Raw genomic sequence first — 21,338 nt, 5'->3', positions numbered from 1 at the left:
CTCGTTTGGAGCCGCCAAAAATTTTTATTATTATTATTATTATTATTATTATTATTTTGATATATTTATTATTCTAAACTTAGTCTATATATTTTATAAAAAAACAAATATTACTCATTTGTAAGTTGACTTTAGTGTTGAACGTTCGGTAACGTATATTTTGCTTAGTATTTGAAAATATAACGGTAAGTGTAAAAATTTTTTAAATATTATTGTGAAACTTAAATATAATTTTTTTTTGAAAGATGGACACCTACGAACAAAATGTTATGCATACGCTAAACATGGTACCTCAAGGTGGTAGCACGGATATGACGAAGAAATTGGAGAGAGCGTTGAGGCTCATCAAGACGGTGGAGGAAGCTGAGCGATGGATGGTACTTAATAAGCAGAACATCCGCTTATTGAAAAAGATGTTAATGTTAAAGAAAGAAAATCCTCTGCGCCTTGAAGCTAATATTGGACTTTGTAAATCATACCAGCGGCAACTTCACCGACTGCGATTAGATTTAGTTAAACAAGGTGGTGGTGTCACCAAAAAACAAAATCGACATCTAATCTGGGAGACAATTGAAACCCACCACCAGGGCAGGGTGAAGACCGGTATGATTACCAATTTGGATTATAAAGATCCAAATATATTTTTCAACCGGGCATTTCCAATGTTTAGAAGACACGTCCGGCGTGAGCTAGTGAAGCATCCCCTCAAGGTAAGTAAAATTTAAGATTTATAATTTAAATAGTCTAATGAGATCTTGAATTTTATTTCAGGTGTATATTATGTTCTCGGGCAATTTCATTAAGCCCACCATCAAAGAGGAGGATTTGAAAACTTTTATAACGTCGGCCAAGGAAATGTATCTGACTACGGACATGCAGGAGTGGTACACTGATCATGTCAAAAACTATTTGCTGAAAAAATTGGAAGAATTCCAGGAACGCGATAGCGGTTGGGCTCTTGACATGATCATAAATATTCGAGTCCACATGAATAAGTACTCTCCGATCACAGCTGGGACTTTTTGTGAACTACCACCAGTCATCAAAAATAAATTGGCTGTGGTTAATGTCCAGAATGATGACCAACATTGCTTTTTATGGTCGATAATGTCAGCACTTTACCCGGTTGAAAGGAATCCTCAACGTTTAACTAAGTACCCGCACTATAAATATCATTTAAAATTTGATGGATTGAAGTTTCCCATGTCTCTAGATCAAATTAATAAATTTGAAAAGATGAACCCGCAGCTATCGATTAACGTGTACGGCTACAAAGATACGTTTATACATGGTTTGGAAATTTTCCCTGTACGCGTTAGTTCGAACACTGCGGGGCAGAAAATTCATCTATTGGCTGTGGAGAATGGGAACAGTCACCACTTTTGCTGGATAAAAAATTTAGCAAAGTTGTGTCGATCGGGTATAACAAAATTCGAGCATAAAATATTTTTATGTGATCGATGTCTCAACTATTTTGCTACAGAAATCAAACTCCAACAGCATTCAGTAAATTGTGGTGAAAAAGAAGCGGTGCGGGTACGAATGCCTGAAACTGATGACGAGCGGTTCGTTGAGTTTCAGAAATTTTCTCATCAAGAACCAATTCCATATATTGTATATGCAGATTTTGAGGCGTTATTGGTACCACAACATCATGAAGACATGGAAATGGATCATGGGTCTTATACACAAAATATTCAAAAACATGTACCCTACAGTGTAGGTTACTATGTTCATTGTACCCACGATCCCAACCAATCGTTTTATAAGGCATACCGTGGTACTGATTGCGCAAAATGGTTTGTTAAAGAACTGGAACAGGTTGCGTATACATTGGAAAAGAAAATTAAACATGTTGAACCAATGATACCGCTCACCATCGAACAAGAAATGGAGTTTCTGTGTGCAGAAAAGTGTCATATTTGTAAAAAATCTTTTACACCAACAAATAGTATCCGTGTGCGTGACCATTCACACATCACAGGTATGTATTAATATTTATTACTGTTAAAATTTTATCTAATTTAAATATTTATTTTACAGGTTATTACAGAGGTCCAGCACACCAAATTTGTAACTTAAATTATCAAACTTCAAAGGTGATACCTGTTGTGATGCATAATTTAAGCGGATATGATGCACATTTTATAATAGAACCTCTGCTAACAGAATTCGATGGCCATGTTGATGTGTTGCCCATCAACAAAGAAAAGTACATCAGTTTTACCAAACACGTCTCGGACATTCAATTACGATTCATTGATTCCTTTAAGTTTCTCTCTGAAAAATTAGATAATCTGGCTTCCTATTTAGATAATGATAAAAAAACTATTTTACATAGAGAGGTAAGTCATAAAAAAAAATATAAATAAATAAATACTTTATACAGAGCCGTATCTTTTTTTTTATTTGCAGGTCAGTGATGATGAACAATTTCAATTGTTAACAAGAAAAGGTGTATTTCCTTATGAATACATGTCTAGTTGGGAACGTCTTGATGAGGTAAGCTTACCCACAAAAGAGGCGTTCTACAGTGCATTAACAGATGAGCACATAACGGATCAGGATTATAATCATGCTATACAAGTATGGAATACATTTGGTTTACATATACTAGGTGAATACTCTGACCTGTATATGAAAACTGATGTGTTTCTACTTGCGGACATTTTTGAAAATTTCCGTAAAACTTGTTTGCATAAATATGGCCTTGATCCAGCTCACTCTTATACACTAGCTGGCTACACATGGGAAGCCATGTTGAAATACACCGATAAGAAACTGGAATTGTTCACTGATGTAGATAAGTTTCTGTTTATCGAGAGAGGAATCAGAGGTGGTGTGAGTCATTGCTCTAATCGCTATGCAAAAGCTAATAATAAGTACATGACAGAGGGGTATAATCCAAATGAAACACAACATTATTTGATGTATTACGATGTGGTGAATGAATATGGAGCAGCAATGTCTACATCTTTACCCACTGGAAATTTCGAGTGGGTTGACACACCAGACGTCATGGAAATTGCAGACGATTCACCAATCGGTTTCATTTTAGAAGTGGATCTGGAAATACCCCAAAATCTGCATGATTACTTTAGCGATCTACCACCATGTCCGGAGATAGCAAAACCACCAGGCTCAAAACAAAAATACCTGCTTACAACTCTGTACAACAAGACCAGATATATCGTGCACTATAGAATTTTAAAATTATATATACAACTTGGTGTGAAAGTAACAAAATACCATCGTGTGTTACAGTTTGATCAATCTCCATGGTTGAAATCATACATTGATTTCAATACCGAAATGCGTAAGAACGCAACGAATGATTTTGAAAAATCATTGTTCAAATTGATGATCAATGCAATATTCGGTAAAACCATGGAGAATATTAGAAAACACCGGGTTGTTTACATACGAAAAAATTGGGATGGAAAGCATGGAGTAAAAAAATTGATTGCTAAGCCCAATTTTCATAGTATGACAGTGCTCGATAATGACGTCAGTATTGTAGAGTTGAAAAAGACTGAAATATTTTTAAACAAACCAATCTATGTAGGCTTCACTATTTTGGATGTATCGAAGACGTATGTGTATGATTTTCATTATAATTACATGTACCCTCGATACGGTCGTGAAAATGTTAAGCTTTTATACACAGATACCGACAGTTTAGTTTATGACATATCAAATATTTCCGTCTATGACGTCATGAGGCAGGATATTGATCGCTTTGATACTGCTGACTTCGCACCTGATAACATCTATAAAATACCGCTTCGTAATAAGAAAGTAAAAGGTTTAATGTCTGATGAAAACAACGGTGAAGTAATGTTGGAATTTGTTGGATTGCGAAGTAAGATGTATACAGTTCGGGTGCAAAACAAGACAGAGACGAAAAAATCAAAAGGTCTCAAGAAGTCAGCAATTCGAAAGCTTACTTTTGATGATTATAAAAAATGTTTGATAGAGAATCGGAAATCATATAATCATCAACAAAGCATTCGATCGAAGCGCCACAAAATTCATACCATCAAACAGCAGAAAGTGGGCTTATCACCATTTGACCAAAAACGATACATTACTCACAATTCATGTGAAACAAAACCATGGGGCCACTATAGCATTATTTGTTGAGTGTAAGTATTTTATATTTTTATGTTTTTAATATTTAGCTAATTTTTGCTGTTGTTTCAGAAATGTGTCCTGCTGTTGTTGTTGTGATGATCCTCAAAGTGGTTCGGTATTGTGATAGGTGTACCAACAAATGATAGCGTAGTGCGCATGAACAATTGATAGAGTAGTGGTGGGGGATCAAAAAATTGATAGTTAGGTAGAATTATTGTAGAAAACAATTTAGTGTTAGTTTAAACATACAAAATGCAAGACTTTGGTAATCATAATAGTGATAAAACTGTATTGTTAATATGATTAAAGATAATTGTAGTTTAAGTACTATAAACAATATGTTAACAAAGTATTTTAAAACATTAGTTAATATGGCAATTAAATGTGGTCGACCGGAAACTTTAAACTACCTTATTGACAAGGTAGAACAAATGGGCTTAGAAGTGAAATTTTCCCCATCGTCAGACGATGAAGACAAACAAATTTGGAACTGGATTTTAAAAAATATCCACTCTGGACAAACAGATGGAATTGTAGGACTATCCATTTTTGAACAATCTTACTACAGTGAATTTACATCAGACGAGTTATCCGACTATGTTCAAGTGAAAGAAATAATTGAAAATTATCTTATGAAGAAAGATAATGATGATGACAATGGACACTTTTCAGAATAATAATTATAATGTATTTTCGATAATTTATAAATATATATTTTTTTAATATTATTATAATACAACTCTGTTTTTATACTTTTCAGAATAATAATTATAATGTATTTTCGATAATTTATAAATATATATTTTTTAAATATTATTATAATACAACTCTGTTTTTATATGTTATAGATAAAATTTTACAATAAAAATAATATTTTTACAATGTGATATTTTTTTTTTTTTTTTTTATAAAACACAAATATGTTCGCAAAAACGGTCCACTATGACAAATTTTTTATTGTTACAAGTATGTTCATAAAAACGGTCCACTATAAAATAAGACTTTTTTGTCAATATATGAATCGTGTAAAGAGTCGAACACCAACCACCTGACTTTAACGTTGGAGCTAAGACCTTTCCACTAAATAAATGTTTGGATCGTGAACTTTTTATAATTCTTCGGTATAGAAACCACCCTTTATATCTTCGTTGCTGTTATCCTTCAATAAATATACAGGTCTCTTTCTAAACAGGTCTGTTTCTAAACAGGTCTGTTTCTAAACAGGTCTCTTTCTAAACAGGTCTGTTTCTAAACAGGTCTCTTTCTAAGCAGGTCTGTATTTAAACAGGTCTGTATCTAAACAGGTCTGTATCTAAACAGGTCTGTATCTAAACAGGTCTGTATCTAAACAGGTCTCTTTCTAATCAGGTCTCTTTCTAAACAGGTCTCTTTCTAAACAGGTCTCTTTCTAAACAGGTCTGTTTCTAAACAGGTCTGTATCTAAACAGGTCTGTATCTAAACAGGCCTGTATCTAAACAGGTCTCTTTCTAAACAGGTCTCGTTCTAAACAGGTCTGTATCTAAACAGGTCTGTATCTAAACAGGTCTCTTTCTAATCAGGTCTCTTTCTAACCAGATCTGTTTCTAAACAGGTCTGTATCTAAACAGGTCTGTATCTAAACAGGTCTGTATCTAAACAGGTCTCTTTCTAAACAGGTCTCGTTCTAAACAGGTCTGTATCTAAACAGGTCTGTATCTAAACAGGTCTGTATCTAAACAGGTCTGTATCTAAACAGGCCTGTATCTAAACAGGTCACTTTCTAAACAGGTCTGTATCTAAACAGGTCTGTATCTAAACAGGTCTCTTCCTAATCAGGTCTCTTTCTAAACAGGTCTGTATCTAAACAGGTCTGTATCTAAACAGGTCTGTATCTAAACAGGTCTCTTTCTAAACAGGTCTCGTTCTAAACAGGTTTGTTTCTAAACAGGTCTGTATCTAAACAGGTCTGTATCTAAACAGGTCTGTATCTAAACAGGTCTGTATCTAAACAGGCCTGTATCTAAACAGGTCTCTTTCTAAATAGGTCTGTATCTAAACAGGTCTGTATCTAAACAGGTCTGTATCTAAACAGGTCTCTTTCTAATCAGGTCCCTTTCTAAACAGGTCTGTTTCTAAACAGGTCTGTATCTAAACAGGTCTGTATTTAAACAGGTCTCTAAACAGGCCTGTATCTAAACAGGTCTGTATCTAAACAGGTCTCTTTCTAAACAGGTCTCGTTCTAAACAGGTCTGTATCTAAACAGGTCTGTATCTAAACAGGTCTGTATCTAAACAGGTCTGTATCTAAACAGGCCTGTATCTAAACAGGTCTCTTTCTAAACAGGTCTGTATCTAAACAGGTCTGTATCTAAACAGGTCTCTTCCTAATCAGGTCTCTTTCTAAACAGGTCTGTTTCTAAACAGGTCTGTATCTAAACAGGTCTGTATCTAAACAGGTCTCTTTCTAAACAGGTCTCGTTCTAAACAGGTTTGTTTCTAAACAGGTCTGTATCTAAACAGGTCTGTATCTAAACAGGTCTGTATCTAAACAGGTCTGTATCTAAACAGGCCTGTATCTAAACAGGTCTCTTTCTAAATAGGTCTGTATCTAAACAGGTCTGTATCTAAACAGGTCTCTTTCTAATCAGGTCCCTTTCTAAACAGGTCTGTTTCTAAACAGGTCTGTATCTAAACAGGTCTGTATTTAAACAGGTCTCTAAACAGGCCTGTATCTAAACAGGTCTGTATCTAAACAGGTCTGTATTTAAACAGGTCTCTTTCTAAACAGGTCTCTTTCTAAACAGGTCTCTTTCTAAACAGGTCTGTTTCTAAACAGGTCTCTTTCTAAACAGGTCTGTTTCTAAACAGGTCTCTTTCTAAACAGGCCTCTTTCTTAACAGGTCAAAACCAGTATTAAACAGGTCAAAACCAGTATTAAACAGTTTTTTTCAACCTAGTATTGAAAACTTATGAAAAAAAAATATTAATTTCAATAGTGATCCTAATATATTAATTGATAAATTAAGAAGGCTACATTCTACAAACATCGGAAGAGAAATACTATCTATAATCCATTACTTGAGGAAAACAAATATAATTAAATAACAAGTTTATAATAACTTTATCAAAAATTAAAAAGCTGGAGTAAAATCGGCGAAAGTCGGAGCAAAATCGGTGAAAACCGGAATAAAACCGGAGTAAAATCGGCGAAAGTCGGAGTAAAATCGGTGAAAACCGGAGTAAAATCGGCGAAAGTCGGAGTAAAATCAGTGAAAACCGGAGTAAAATCGTCGAAAGTCGGAGTAAAATCGGTGAAAACCGGAGTAAAATCGGCCAAAGTCGGAGTAAAATCAGTGAAAACCGGAGTAAAATCGGCGAAAGTCGGAGCAAAATCGGTGAAAACCGGAGTAAAATCGGCGAAAGTCGGAGTAAAATCGGTGAAAACCGGAGTAAAATCGGCGAAAGTCGGAGTAAAATCGGTGAAAACCGGAGTAAAATCGGTGAAAGTCGGAGTAAAATCGGTGAAAACCGGAGTAAAATCGGCGAAAGTCGGAGTAAAATCAGTGAAAACCGGAGTAAAATCGGCGAAAGTCGGAGCAAAATCGGTGAAAACCGGAGTAAAACCGGAGTAAAATCGGCGAAAGTCGGAGTAAAATCGGCGAAAGTCGGAGTAAAATCGGCGAAAGTCGGAGTAAAATTAGTGAAAACCGGAGTAAAATCGGCGAAAGTCGGAGTAAAATCAGTGAAAACCGGAGTAAAATCGGCAAAAGTCGGAGCAAAATCGGAATAAAATTGATAAAATGAATACATGTATGTAGATCTAATGAATTTTATATAGCAAAATACACCTCGTTTTCAACCATTACTCACATGATGATGCCGCATTTGAACATGGGAATATTGTATAAGAATCTAATAATATTGGGTTAACAAAAGAGGCTAAGGGAGTTAAAAGGTCGGTTCTTAGTACGAAAATAACATTTGAAGATTATGTTAAATGTTTGGAGAACTTTAAAGAGATATCGGTTAATCAAAACCTTATTAAACAGACCTGTTTAGATACAGATCTGTTTAGAAAGAGAAAAAAAATTATAATTTTATATTAAAAACAAAATACATAATCATCTAATTTTTTAATATTATTTATTGTTTAATACACAACAAACACCTCCGTATAAAGATCTATTAAAAAATAAAGTAATAAATACATAATAATATTTGTAGTGCAATGTTGATGTTGATAGATGCATGGAGCTTTTGATACACTGTCATTCTTATAGAGCAGTTTTACACCAAATTTTCGATATGGACTACCTTTACAGAATTTTGAATTAATTTTTTAATCCAAATTTTCTTTTCTTCACCTTTGTAGTATATAACATTATGAACGACAACAATTCCGTCATTACATCGAAGTATTGATTCATTATATGATGTATATGAATCTTGATAATTTTTTGATAAAATATATAAAAGAGCTATCCCATCTAAGAGTATGACATCTTGATTTTGAATGATATGAATACAAGACTTGTTGGTTTATTTATTTAGTAAAAATTGTATACATAGATGTCCACAAATCGTAATATTAAAACTGTGATTGCAAAATAATATTGAATGTCACATCAGTTAAAATATTTAATTATTTCCTATGATGGCCTTAAGTTACCAAAGCTTGCAGTTTATACTTTTTATATACCGTACAGTGTGTAACACTATTTTTGGATACATCATGGTTGATAATTCCTGTTTCATATTTATATGGTCTTTTAGATAGGGGGTCATGCATAAAAACACCGCGAAAATATAGAATTTTAAATTGTTTAGCATACGCATGTAGCTCTGTATCGTAAAGTGCTCTGGGTTGTATTGAAATTTTAGTCTTAGTTACATTAAAAATGCATTTTCATAAACAACAACCCGCTCTGAGTGTTTAATACCAGAAAATACAGACACACAAACATATCATGGTCCTCTATTTTCAGATTCACTACGAACAATAATATGTGGCCCTAGTGGTTGTGGTAAAACCAATGTTATGTTGAATTTAATTTAAGATGAAAATGGTTTACGCTTTGAAAACATTTATGTGTACAGTAAATCTGTTTACCAACCGAAATATCAATTACTAGAAGATACTTTAAAATTAGTGGAAGGGGTTGGCTATTTTTCCACTTAGTGATACTAGTGAAATTCCTAGTCTGAATGAAGCTCGAGAAAAAAGTCTTTTCATTTTTGATGATGTGAGCTGTCATTCACAACAGAGAAGTAGAGAATACTTTAGTATGGGTCGTCATCGAAAAATTGATTGTTTCTACCTATGTCAGAGCTACGCACCAAAGCATAACATAAGGGACAATGTTAATTGCTTGGTGTTATTCAAAACGGACGAAATGAATCTAAAACACATATTCTACGATCATGTTGGCTCTGATATGAATTTTCAAAAATTTCATGATTTATATCGACATTGTTGGAGTTCACCAAATGGATTTGTTGTAATAATGAAAAATTTCTCTATGAATGCAGGTCGTTATAGGAATGGATTTGATGAATTCATTGAACTGTAGTGTCACCCAATACTTTATGTGAATAAATATTTTTTAAAAGTTTCTATGATTTAATCTAATTATTTTCTTTATTTATAAACTGCAATCTTGCAAAAAAAAAAAAACAAAAATTCGGTATATCGAATTTCTAACGCAGATTCCCTGAACTGAATTATTTGTGAATTGCCAACTAATCAAATTCTCATAATAATATCCCGAATAAATTCATTTTTAATAAATTCTTTCTGAGTATGATTTTTTGCATAATTGTATTTATTTTAATATAAATAGAATTATTTTTTCTAGCTTGAGTTAGTCTTTCATTCAAGTGAACTTGATAATTTTTGTTTTATAATTTTGATAAGAAATAAAAAAAAAAAAAAAAAAAAATGTCAACACCACTATGTTTGTATCTATATTATTTAGTGTCAACAAGTATGTTTAAAATTTTATTGTTAACTAATAAATAATTAATTATAATTTTTTGTTTTTAAGTGCAAATAGGAGAGGCGAGAGACGCCCTAATATGGATGATCGAGGGAGATCAACATGATTATAGGTTGTATGAGATGACCTATTTACTAGAATAATTTATTAAAGGTTTTTTATTATTTTTAGCGCCGGATAATTATCTGTTTAGAGCATTAGAAATTGCTCAACAATTAGTTGAAGGTAAACTTCAACAAGAGCTTCAAAGTGAGTTATTTGTATGCTTTTTTCTTTTTTGTATGATTTCTAATGTTTTTTTTACTTTTATTTTTCAGGTTATAATTTATGATATATTTTTATTTTTATTTATTATTATTATTATTATTATTATTTTTGTCTCATCTATTTCATAGCAGGGCTGAGCCCGATTTAGTTTACCGCACGGACACAGTCAAGTGACGGTAAACTGTTTTTTCCTTGTTCTGGTCTGTCATGTGAACCGGAGAATGTGTGTGAGTGTGCGTGTATATTTGTGAGGGTATTTTTGTTCTTGTAGTGTGTATAAATGTATGTGTGTTTATTGTGTTCAGCGACCTCGCCTTTTGGGTGATGTGTGTGGTGTTGTATTGTGTTGTGCTCGCTTTCGCGTTCGATGAGCGATTGGGACGTTCTCCGTCGGTTTTGAATAGTGTGCAATTTGGCCATGTGTGAGTCTTATGAGTCTTACAATGGGTGAAGTGTTTTGTGTGAGGTTTTGATTTATTGGTGGTGGTACGTGTATGGGTGTTGTGGTTAATAAAGTTATACTATGTTGTGTTTCTTGTGAAGTGTTTTGTGTTTTGTTTGAGACATCTGATGGTCTTGATATTTGATCTTGTGTGAGGCTTGTTAACCGAGCAATGGGTGGTGTGTTATGTGTTTCGTTTCGATAAAGTGGGGGTGGTGCGTGTATGAGTGCTGTTGTAGTGTAAGTAATGATGTTGTGTTGTGATGAGTTTGTTTCTTGTGTATTGTTTTGTGTTTGGTTTGGAGAATGTGCTGATGTTGCGTGTGTGGGTGTTGTTGTAGATGTGCTGTGTTGTGTCGGGTATATTTCTTGCGTTATGTTTTGTGTGTGTAACTGTGTGTTGTGTGGGTGCTGGTGTGAAGTTTCCGTGTTTGGCATGAGTGTGTTTGCATTGGTCGGAGAGTATGTTGTGTTTGTTGTTGTTTGTTGAGCAGTGGTTAATGTTTGTGTTTGGAGAGTACTGTGTCCCATAGAGAGAAACTTTCTCACTATACGGCAAGTATTAATTATAACTGCCTTTTGTAATTGTATGTATGTGTTTTTGTGTAGTTCAAGTGTATGCAGACTGTTGTGAAGTGTTGTTGGTATGACGCCTATTGAGCTTAGTATCACCGGAACGACAACAACTGTTGTCATTTTCCATTGATTCCTCAGATCGACAGCTAGATCGGTGTATTTTGTTAGTTTTTCAGTGTGTGTAGACTGAAGGTTGTGTGTGTTGGGTACTGCAATGTCTATGAGGAATGTGGTTTTTGTGTGTTTGTGTATAAGTGTAATGTCTGGCCTGTTGTAGTGTACCGCCTTGTCTGTGATAATTGTTCTATCCCAATATAATTTGTGCGTGTTGTTTTCGAGAATTGAAGATGGAGTGTATTTGTAGTATGGTGAGTTGTCTGTTGTGAGTTTGTGTTTTATGGCGAGTTTTTGGTGTATTATTTTTGCTACCTGATCGTGTCTGTGTTTGTAATCTGTTTGGGTAAGACGTGAGCATGCTGATGTAATGTGTTGTATTGTTTCTGGTTTTTGTCGACATTGCCGACATAGGTCTGTTTGTTGTTATTATTATTATTATTATTATTATTATTATTATTATTATTATTATTATTATTATTATTATTTTGTTTTTGATATATTTATTATTCTAAAATTAGTCTATATATTTTATACAAAAAACAAATATTACTCAGTTGTAAGTTAACTTTAGTGTTGAACGTTCGGTAACGTATATTTTGCTTAGTATTTGAAAATATAACGGTAAGTGTATAAATTTTTTAAATAATATTGTGAAACTTAAATATAATTTTTTTGAAAGATGGACACCTACGAACAAAATGTTATGCAGACGCTAAACGCGGTACCTCAAGGTGGTAGCACAGATATGACGAAGAAAGTGGAGAAAGCGTTGAGGCTCATCAAGACGGTGGAGGAAGCTGAGCGATGGATGGTACTAAATAAGCAGAACATCCGCTTATTGAAAAAGATGTTGATGTTGAAGAAAGAAAATCCTCTGCGTCTTGAAGCTAATATTGGACTTTGTAAATCATACCAGCGGCAACTTCACCGACTGCGATTAGATTTAGTTAAACAAGGTGGTGGGGTCACCAAAAAACAAAATCGACATCTAATCTGCGAGACAATTGAAACCCACCACCAGGGCAGGGTGAAGACTGGTATGATTACAAATTTGGATTATAAAGATCCAAATATATTTTTCAACCGTGCATTTCCAATGTTTAGAAGACACGTTCGGCGTGAGCTAGTGAAGCATCCCCTCAAGGTAAGTAAAATTTAAGATTTATAATTTAAATAGTCTAATGAGATTTTTTTTCAGGTGTATATTATGTTCACGGGCAATTTCATTAAGCCCACCACCAAAGAGGAGGATTTGAAAACTTTCATAACGTCGGCCAAGGAAATGTATCTGACTACGGACATGCAGGAGTGGTACACTGATCATGTCAAAAACTATTTGCTGAAAAAATTGGAAGAATTCCAGGAACGCGATAGCGGTTGGGCTCTTGACATGATCATAAATATTCGAGTCCACATGAATAAGTACTCTCCGATCACAGCTGGGACTTTTTGTGAACTACCACCAGTCATCAAAAATAAATTGGCTGTGATTAATGTCCAGAATAAAGACCAACATTGTTTTCTATGGTCGATAATGTCAGCACTTTACCCGGTTGAAAGGAATCCTCAACGTTTAACTAAGTACCCGCACTATAAACATCATTTAAAATGTGATGGATTAAAGTTTCCCATGTCTCTAGATCAAATTAATAAATTTGAAAAGATGAACCCGCAGCTATCGATTAACGTGTACGGCTACAAAGATACGTTTCTACATGGTTTGGAAATTTTCCCTGTACGCGTTAGTTCGAACACTGCGGGGAAGAAAATTCATCTATTGGCTGTGGAGAATGGGAACAGTCACCACTTTTGCTGGATAAAAAATTTAGCAAAGTTGAGTCGATCGGGTGTAACAAAATACAAGAATAAAATTTATTTATGTGACCGATGCCTCAACTATTTTGCTACAGAAGTCAAACTCCAACAGCATTCAGTAAATTGTGGTGAGAAAGAAGCAGTGCGGGTACAGATGCCTGAAACTGATGACGAGCGGTTCGTTGAGTTCAAAGATTTCAACAGCAAGGAACGTGTTGAGTATATGGTGTACGCTGACTTTGAGGCACTATTGGTACCACAGGACCATGAACACATGGAAACGGATCATGAGTCTTATACACAAAAGATTCAAAAACATATACCCTACAGTGTGGGGTATTATGTACATTGTACTCATGATCCTAACCAATCATTCTACAAGGCATACCGGGGTGCTGATTGTGTCAAGTGGTTTGTTCATGAACTGGAACAAGTAGCGTACTCATTAGAGCAAAAAATAAAACACGTTAAACCAATGTGTCCGCTCACCGTCGAACAAGAACTGGATTTTATGTCAGCAGAGAAGTGTCACATTTGTGGTAAAGATTTCGTATCCAATTCCATACGTGTTCGCGATCATTCACATCGCACAGGTAATGCAATTTATTTATTATTTTTTTAATTTCATCTAATTTTATATTAATCTATTTTAGGTATCTACCGTGGAGCAGCACACCAATTTTGTAATTTGCATTATCAAGATTCAAGGGTGATACCTGTTGTGATGCACAACTTAAGTGGATACGATTCGCATTTTATTATTGAAGCTCTGCTGACGGAAATCGACGGTCAAGTTGATGTGTTGCCCATCAACAAAGAAAAGTACATCAGTTTCACAAAGCACGTCTCGGACATTCAATTAAGATTCATCGATTCCTTCCGATTTCTCGCAGACAAGTTAGAAAATCTGGCCTCATATTTAGATAATGATAAAAAATCCATTTTACATAAAGAGGTAAATGATAAAAAATAAATAATTTTTAATACAGGGTTGTAATTTGTTCTTTAATTTTTTATAGGTCAGTAGTGATGAACAATTACAATTGCTAACGAGAAAAGGTGTATTTCCATATGAATACATGAGTAGCTGGGGACGTCTCCAAGAGACAAAATTACCACCAAAGGAGGCGTTCTACAGTGTGCTAACAGATGAACATTTAACGGATGAGGATTATAGCCATGCGATACAGGTATGGAACACATTCAATTTACATACACTAGGTGATTATTCAGACCTGTATATGAAAACTGATGTGTTACTACTTGCGGATATTTTTGAAAATTTCCGTAACACTTGTATTCATAGCTATGGCCTCGATCCTAGTCACTATTACACACTTCCTGGCTATACGTGGAGCGCCATGTTGAAATACACCAATATCAAATTGGAATTGTTCACGGATATTGATGACGAGAGTTGTTTATCGAGAAAGGAATCAGAGGCGGTGTAAGTCAATGTTCTAATCGCTATGCTAAGGCGAACAATAAGTACATGGAAGAGGGGTATGATAAAACTCACGAAGATGTCTACCTTATGTATTATGATGTGGTGAACCTATATGGTGCAGCAATGTGTGGATACCTACCAACAGGAAATTGTAAGTGGGTCGACACACCAAACATCGAGGATGTTGCAGATGATTCACCAGTCGGGTACATTTTAGAAGTAGACCTTGAAATATCCCAACATCTACATGATTACTTTAGCGATTTACCGCCATGTCCGGAGACAACGAAACCACCTGGATCAAAACAAAAATATCTTCTGTCAACCCTTTACAATAAGACCAACTATGTCGTACACTACAGGAATTTAAAACTGTATACACAACTCGGCGTTAAGGTAACAAAATACCACCGCGTGTTACAATTCGATCAATCTGCATGGTTGAAACCATATATTGATTTCAATACCGAAATGCGCAAGAACGCCTCAAATGAGTTTGAAAAAGCATTATTCAAACTCATGATTAATGCCATCTTCGGTAAAACCATGGAGAATGTGAGGAAACATCGGGTTGTGTACATACGAAAAAATTGGGATGGAAAACATGGTGTGAAGAAATTAATTGCCAAACCCAATTTTCACAGTATGATGGTGCTCGACAATGATGTCAGTATTGTTGAAATGAAAAAAACACAGATACGTTTCAACAAACCCATCTACATAGGCTTCACAATTTTAGACGTATCGAAAACGTTTGTGTATGACTTCCACTACAACTACATGTACCAACGGTACAACCCCACAAATGTCAGGTTATTATACACAGACACCGATAGTCTAATTTATAGCGTGAGAAATACTGACGTCTATGAGGTCATGAAACAGGATATTAATCGTTTTGATACGGCTGACTATGCACCCGACAACGTCTATGGTATGCCACTACGTAATAAGAAAGTCAAGGGTTTAATGTCCGATGAAAATAATGGTGATGTTATGCTAGAATTTGTCGGATTACGTAGCAAAATGTATGCTATTCGGGTGCAAAATAAAAAAGAGACTTAACGATCCAAGGGTCTCAAGAAGTCAGCTATCCGAAAACTTACTTTTGAGGACTATAAGCGGTGTTTGCTTGAGAACCGTAACTTTTACCGTGTTCAGCAAAGCATCCAATCCAAGCGACACCGCTTACATACCATCAAACAGCAGAAAGTGGGCTTATCACCATTTGATCAAAAACGATACATTACTCACAATTCATGTGAAACAAAACCATGGGGCCACTATAGCATTATTTTTTGAGTGTAAGTATTTTATATTTTATGTTTTTAATATTTAGCTAATTTTTGCTGTTGTTTCAGAAATGTGTCCTGCTGTTGTGATGATCCTCAAAGTGGTTCGGTATTGTGATAGGTGTACAAACAATTGATAGAGTATTGCGCATGAACAATTGATAGAGTAGTGGTGGGGGTGTCAAAAAAATTGATAGTTAGGTAGAATTATTGTAGAAAACAATTTAGTGTTAGTTTAAACATACAAAATGCAAGACTTTGGTAATCATAATAGTGATAACAACTGTATTGTTAATATGATTAAAGATAATTGTAGTTTAAGTACTATAAACAATATGTTAACAAAGTATTTTAAAACATTAGTTAATATGGCAATTAAATGTGGTCGACCGGAAACTTTAAACTACCTTATTGATAAGGTAGAACAAATGGGCTTAGAAGTGAAATTTTCCCCATCGTCAGACGATGAAGACAAACAAATGTGGAACTGGATTTTAAAAAATATCCACTCCGGACAAACAGATGGAATTGTAAGACTATCCATTTTTGAACAATCTTACTACAGTGTATTTACATCAGACGAGTTATCCGACTATGTTCAAGTGAAAGAAATGATTGAAAATTATCTTATGAGGAAAGATGATGATGATGACAATGGACACTTTTCAGAATAATAATTATAATGTATTTTCGATAATTTATAAATATATATTTTTTAAATATTATTATAATACAACTCTGTTTTTATACTTTTCAGAATAATAATTATAATGTATTTTCGATAATTTATAAATATATATTTTTTAAATATTATTATAATACAACTCTGTTTTTATATGTTATAGATAAAATTTTACAATAAAAATAATATTTTTTCAATGTGATATTTTTTATTTTTTTTTTATAAAACACAAATATGTTCGCAAAAACGGTCCACTTTGACAAATTTTTTATTGTTACAAGTATGTTCATAAAAACGGTCCACTATGAAATAAGACTTTTTTTATCAATATATGAATCGTGTAAAGAATCGAACCCTAACCACTGGACTTTAACGTTAGATCCATCATCATTTAAGGTAAATACATTATTTTGAATCAGAATTCATATTGATTCACAAACATCTTCTACACTAATACCTGGGGGTGGAAAAATTACTCCAAATTACTCCGATATTACTCCGATATTACTCCAAACTACTCCGATATTACTCCAAATTACTCCGATATTACTCCGATATTACTCCAAATTACTCCGATATTACTCCGATATTACTCCAAATTACTCCGATATTACTCCGATATTACTCCAAATTACTCCGATAATACTAAACAGGTCTGTATCTAAACAGGTTCTGTATCTAAACAGGTCTGTATCTAAACAGGTCTGTATCTAAACAGGTCTGTATCTAAACAGGTCTATATCTAAACAGGTCTCTTTCTAAACAGGTCTGTATCTAAACAGGTCTGTATCCAAACAGGTCTGTTTCTAAACAGGTCTGTTTCTAAACAGGTCTGTATCTAAACAGGTCTGTATCTAAACAGGTCTCTTTCTAAACAGGTCTGTATCTAAACAGGTCTGTATCTAAACAGGTCTGTATATAAACAGGTCTGTATCTAAACAGGTCTCTTTCTAAACAGGTCTCTTTGTAAACAGGTCTGTATCTAAACAGGTATGTATCTAAACAGGTCTGTATATAAACAGGTCTGTATCTAAACAGGTCTCTTTCTAAACAGGTCTGTATTAAACAGGTTAAAACCAGTATTAAACAGATACAGACCAGTATTAAACAGATACAGACCAGTATTAAACAGGTCAAAACCAGTATTAAACAGATACAGACCAGTATTAAACAGGTTAAAACCAGTATTAAACAGGTTAAAACCAGTATTAAACAGGTCAAAAACAGTATTAAACAGATACAGACAAGTATTAAACAGGTTAAAACCAGTATTAAACAGGTTAAAACCAGTATTAAACAGGTCAAAACCAGTATTAAACAGATACAGACCAGTATTAAACAGGTCAAAACCAGTATTAAACAGATACAGACCAGTATTAAACAGGTCAAATCCAGTATTAAACAGATACAGACCAGTATTAAACAGGTCAAAGCCAGTATTAAACAGATACAGACCAGTATTAAACAGGTCAAAACCAGTATTAAACAGATACAGACCAGTATTAAACAGGTCAAAACCAGTATTTAACAGATACAGACCAGTATTAAACAGGTCAAAACCAGTATTAAACAGATACAGACCAGTATTAAACAGGTCAAAACCAGTATTAAACAGATACAGACCAGTATTAAACAGGTCAAAACCAGTATTAAACAGATACAGACCAGTATTAAACAGGTCTCTTTCTAAACAGGTCTGTATCTAAACAGGTCTGTTTAATACTGGTCTGTATCTGTTTAATACTGGTTTTGAGCTGTTTAATACTGGTCTGTATCTGTTTAATACTGGTTTTGACCTGTTTAATACTGGTCTGTATCTGTTTAATACTGGTTTTGACCTGTTTAATACTGGTCTGTATCTGTTTAATACTGGTCTGTATCTGTTTAATACTGGTTTTGACCTGTTTAATACTGGTTTTAACCTGTTTAATACTGGTTTTAACCTGTTTAATACTGGTCTGTATCTGTTTAATACTGGTTTTGACCTGTTTAATACTGGTCTGTATCTGTTTAATACTGGTCTGTATCTGTTTAATACTGATTTTAACCTGTTTAATACAGACCTGTTTAGAAAGAGACCTGTTTAAATACAGACCTGTTTATATACAGACCTGTTTGGATACAGACCTGTTTAGATACAGACCTGTTTAGAAAGAGACCTGTTTAGATATAGACCTGTTTAGATAGAGACCTGTTTAGATACAGACCTGTTTAGATACAGACCTGTTTAGATACAGAACCTGTTTAGATACAGACCTGTTTAGTATTATCGGAGTAATTTGGAGTAATATCGGAGTAATATCGGAGTAATTTGGAGTAAAATCGGAGTAATATCGGAGTAGTTTGGAGTAATATCGGAGTACTTTGGAGTAATATCGGAGTAATATCGGAGTAATATGGAGTAATATCGGAGTAATTTGGAGTAATTTTTCCCACCCCCAGGTATTAGAGTAATGTTTGTGAATCAATATAAATTCTGATTCAAAATAATGAATTTACCTTAAATGATGATGGATCTAACGTTAAAGTCCAGTGGTTAGGGTTCGATTCTTTACACGATTCATATATTGATAAAAAAAGTCTTATTTCATAGTGGACCGTTTTTATGAACATACTTGTAACAATAAAAAATTTGTCATAGTGGACCGTTTTTGCGAACATATTTGTGTTTTATAAAAAAAAAATAAAAAATATCACATTGTAAAAATATTATTTTTATTGTAAAATTTTATCTATAACATATAAAAACAGAGTTGTATTATAATAATATTTAAAAAATATATATTTATAAATTATCGAAAATACATTATAATTATTATTCTGAAAAGTATAAAAACAGAGTTGTATTATAATAATATTTAAAAAATATATATTTATAAATTATCGAAAATACATTATAATTATTATTCTGAAAAGTGACCATTGTCATCATCATCGTCTTTCCTCATAAGATAATTTTCAATCATTTCTTTCACTTGAACATAGTCGGATAACTCGTCTGATGTAAATACACTGTAGTAAGATTGTTCAAAAATGGATAGTCCTACAATTCCATCTGTTTGTCCAGAGTGGATATTTTTTAAAATCCAGTTCCACATTTGTTTGTCTTTATCGTCTGACGATGGGGAAAATTTCACTTCTAAGCCCATTTGTTCTACCTTATCAATAAGGTAGTTTAAAGTTTCCGGTCGACCACATTTAATTGCCATATTAACTAATGTTTTAAAATACTTTGTTAACATATTGTTTATAGTAGTACACCTATCACAATACCGAACCACTTTGAGGATCATCACAACAGCAGGACACATTTCTGAAACAACAGCAAAAATTAGCTAAATATTAAAAACATAAAATATAAAATACTTACACTCAACAAATAATGCTATAGTGGCCCCATGGTTTTGTTTCACATGAATTGTGAGTAATGTATCGTTTTTGATCACATGGTGATAAGCCCACTTTCTGCTGTTTGATGGTATGTAAGCGGTGTCGCTTGGATTGGATGCTTTGCTGAACACGGTAAAAGTTACGGTTCTCAAGCAAACTCCGCTTATAGTCCTCAAAAGTAAGTTTTCGGATAGCTGACTTCTTGAGACCCTTGGATCGTTTAGTCTCTTTTTTATTTTGCACCCGAGTAGCATACATTTTGCTACGTAACCCAACAAATTCTAGCATAACATCACCATTATTTTCATCGGACATTAAACCCTTGACTTTCTTATTACGTAGTGGCATACCATAGACGTTGTCGGGTGCATAGTCAGCCGTATCAAAACGATTAATATCCTGTTTCATGACCTCATAGACGTCAGTATTTCTCACGCTATAAATTAGACTATCGGTGTCTGTGTATAATAACCTGACATTTGTAGGGTTGTACCGTTGGTACATGTAGTTGTAGTGGAAGTCATACACAAACGTTTTCGATACGTCTAAAATTGTGAAGCCTATGTAGATGGGTTTGTTGAAACGTATCTGTGTTTTTTTCATTTCAACAATACTGACATCATTGTCGAGCACCATCATACTGTGAAAATTGGGTTTGGCAATTAATTTCTTCACACCATGTTTTCCATCCCAATTTTTTCGTATGTACACAACCCGATGTTTCCTCACATTCTCCATGGTTTTACCGAAGATGGCATTAATCATGAGTTTGAATAATGCTTTTTCAAACTCATTTGAGGCGTTCTTGCGCATTTCGGTATTGAAATCAATATATGGTTTCAACCATGCAGATTGATCGAATTGTAACACGCGGTGGTATTTTGTTACCTTAACGCCGAGTTGTGTATACAGTTTTAAATTCCTGTAGTGCACGACATAGTTGGTCTTATTGTAAAGGGTTGACAGAAGATATTTTTGTTTTGATCCAGGTGGTTTCGCTGTCTCCGGACATGGCGGTAAATCGCTAAAGTAATCATGTAGATGTTGGGATATTTCAAGGTCTACTTCTAAAATGTACCCGACTGGTGAATCATCTGCAACATCCTCGATGTTTGGTGTGTCGACCCACTTAAAATTTCCTGTTGGTAGGTATCCACACATTGCTGCACCATATAGGTTCACCACATCATAATACATAAG

At 34.1% G+C, this 21,338-nt stretch overlaps 2 protein-coding genes across 2 annotated transcripts; one reads left to right on the top strand and one right to left on the bottom strand.

Moving 5' to 3' along the window:
* Window positions 1–284: 284 nt before the first annotated feature.
* On the top strand, window positions 285–3,286 carry LOC123295501. Its single transcript, XM_044876878.1, has 5 exons — window positions 285–377; window positions 1,501–1,984; window positions 2,044–2,345; window positions 2,416–3,170; window positions 3,265–3,286. Exons 1-5 carry the CDS (start codon window positions 285–287, stop codon window positions 3,284–3,286), a joined length of 1,656 nt encoding a protein of 551 aa, XP_044732813.1.
* Window positions 3,287–10,678: 7,392 nt separating this feature from the next.
* Window positions 10,679–11,350, bottom strand: LOC123295489 (mucin-3B-like). The gene has a single exon (XM_044876867.1). The coding sequence runs from the start codon at window positions 11,348–11,350 to the stop codon at window positions 10,679–10,681; it is 672 nt and encodes a 223-aa protein (XP_044732802.1).
* Window positions 11,351–21,338: the final 9,988 nt, after the last annotated feature.

Source organism: Chrysoperla carnea, chromosome 1, assembly GCF_905475395.1.
Source record: "Chrysoperla carnea chromosome 1, inChrCarn1.1, whole genome shotgun sequence".
Lineage (NCBI taxonomy): Eukaryota > Metazoa > Arthropoda > Insecta > Neuroptera > Chrysopidae > Chrysoperla > Chrysoperla carnea.
Note: the sequence above shows the minus strand (reverse complement) of the source record. Positions and strands in the feature narration are given on the sequence as shown.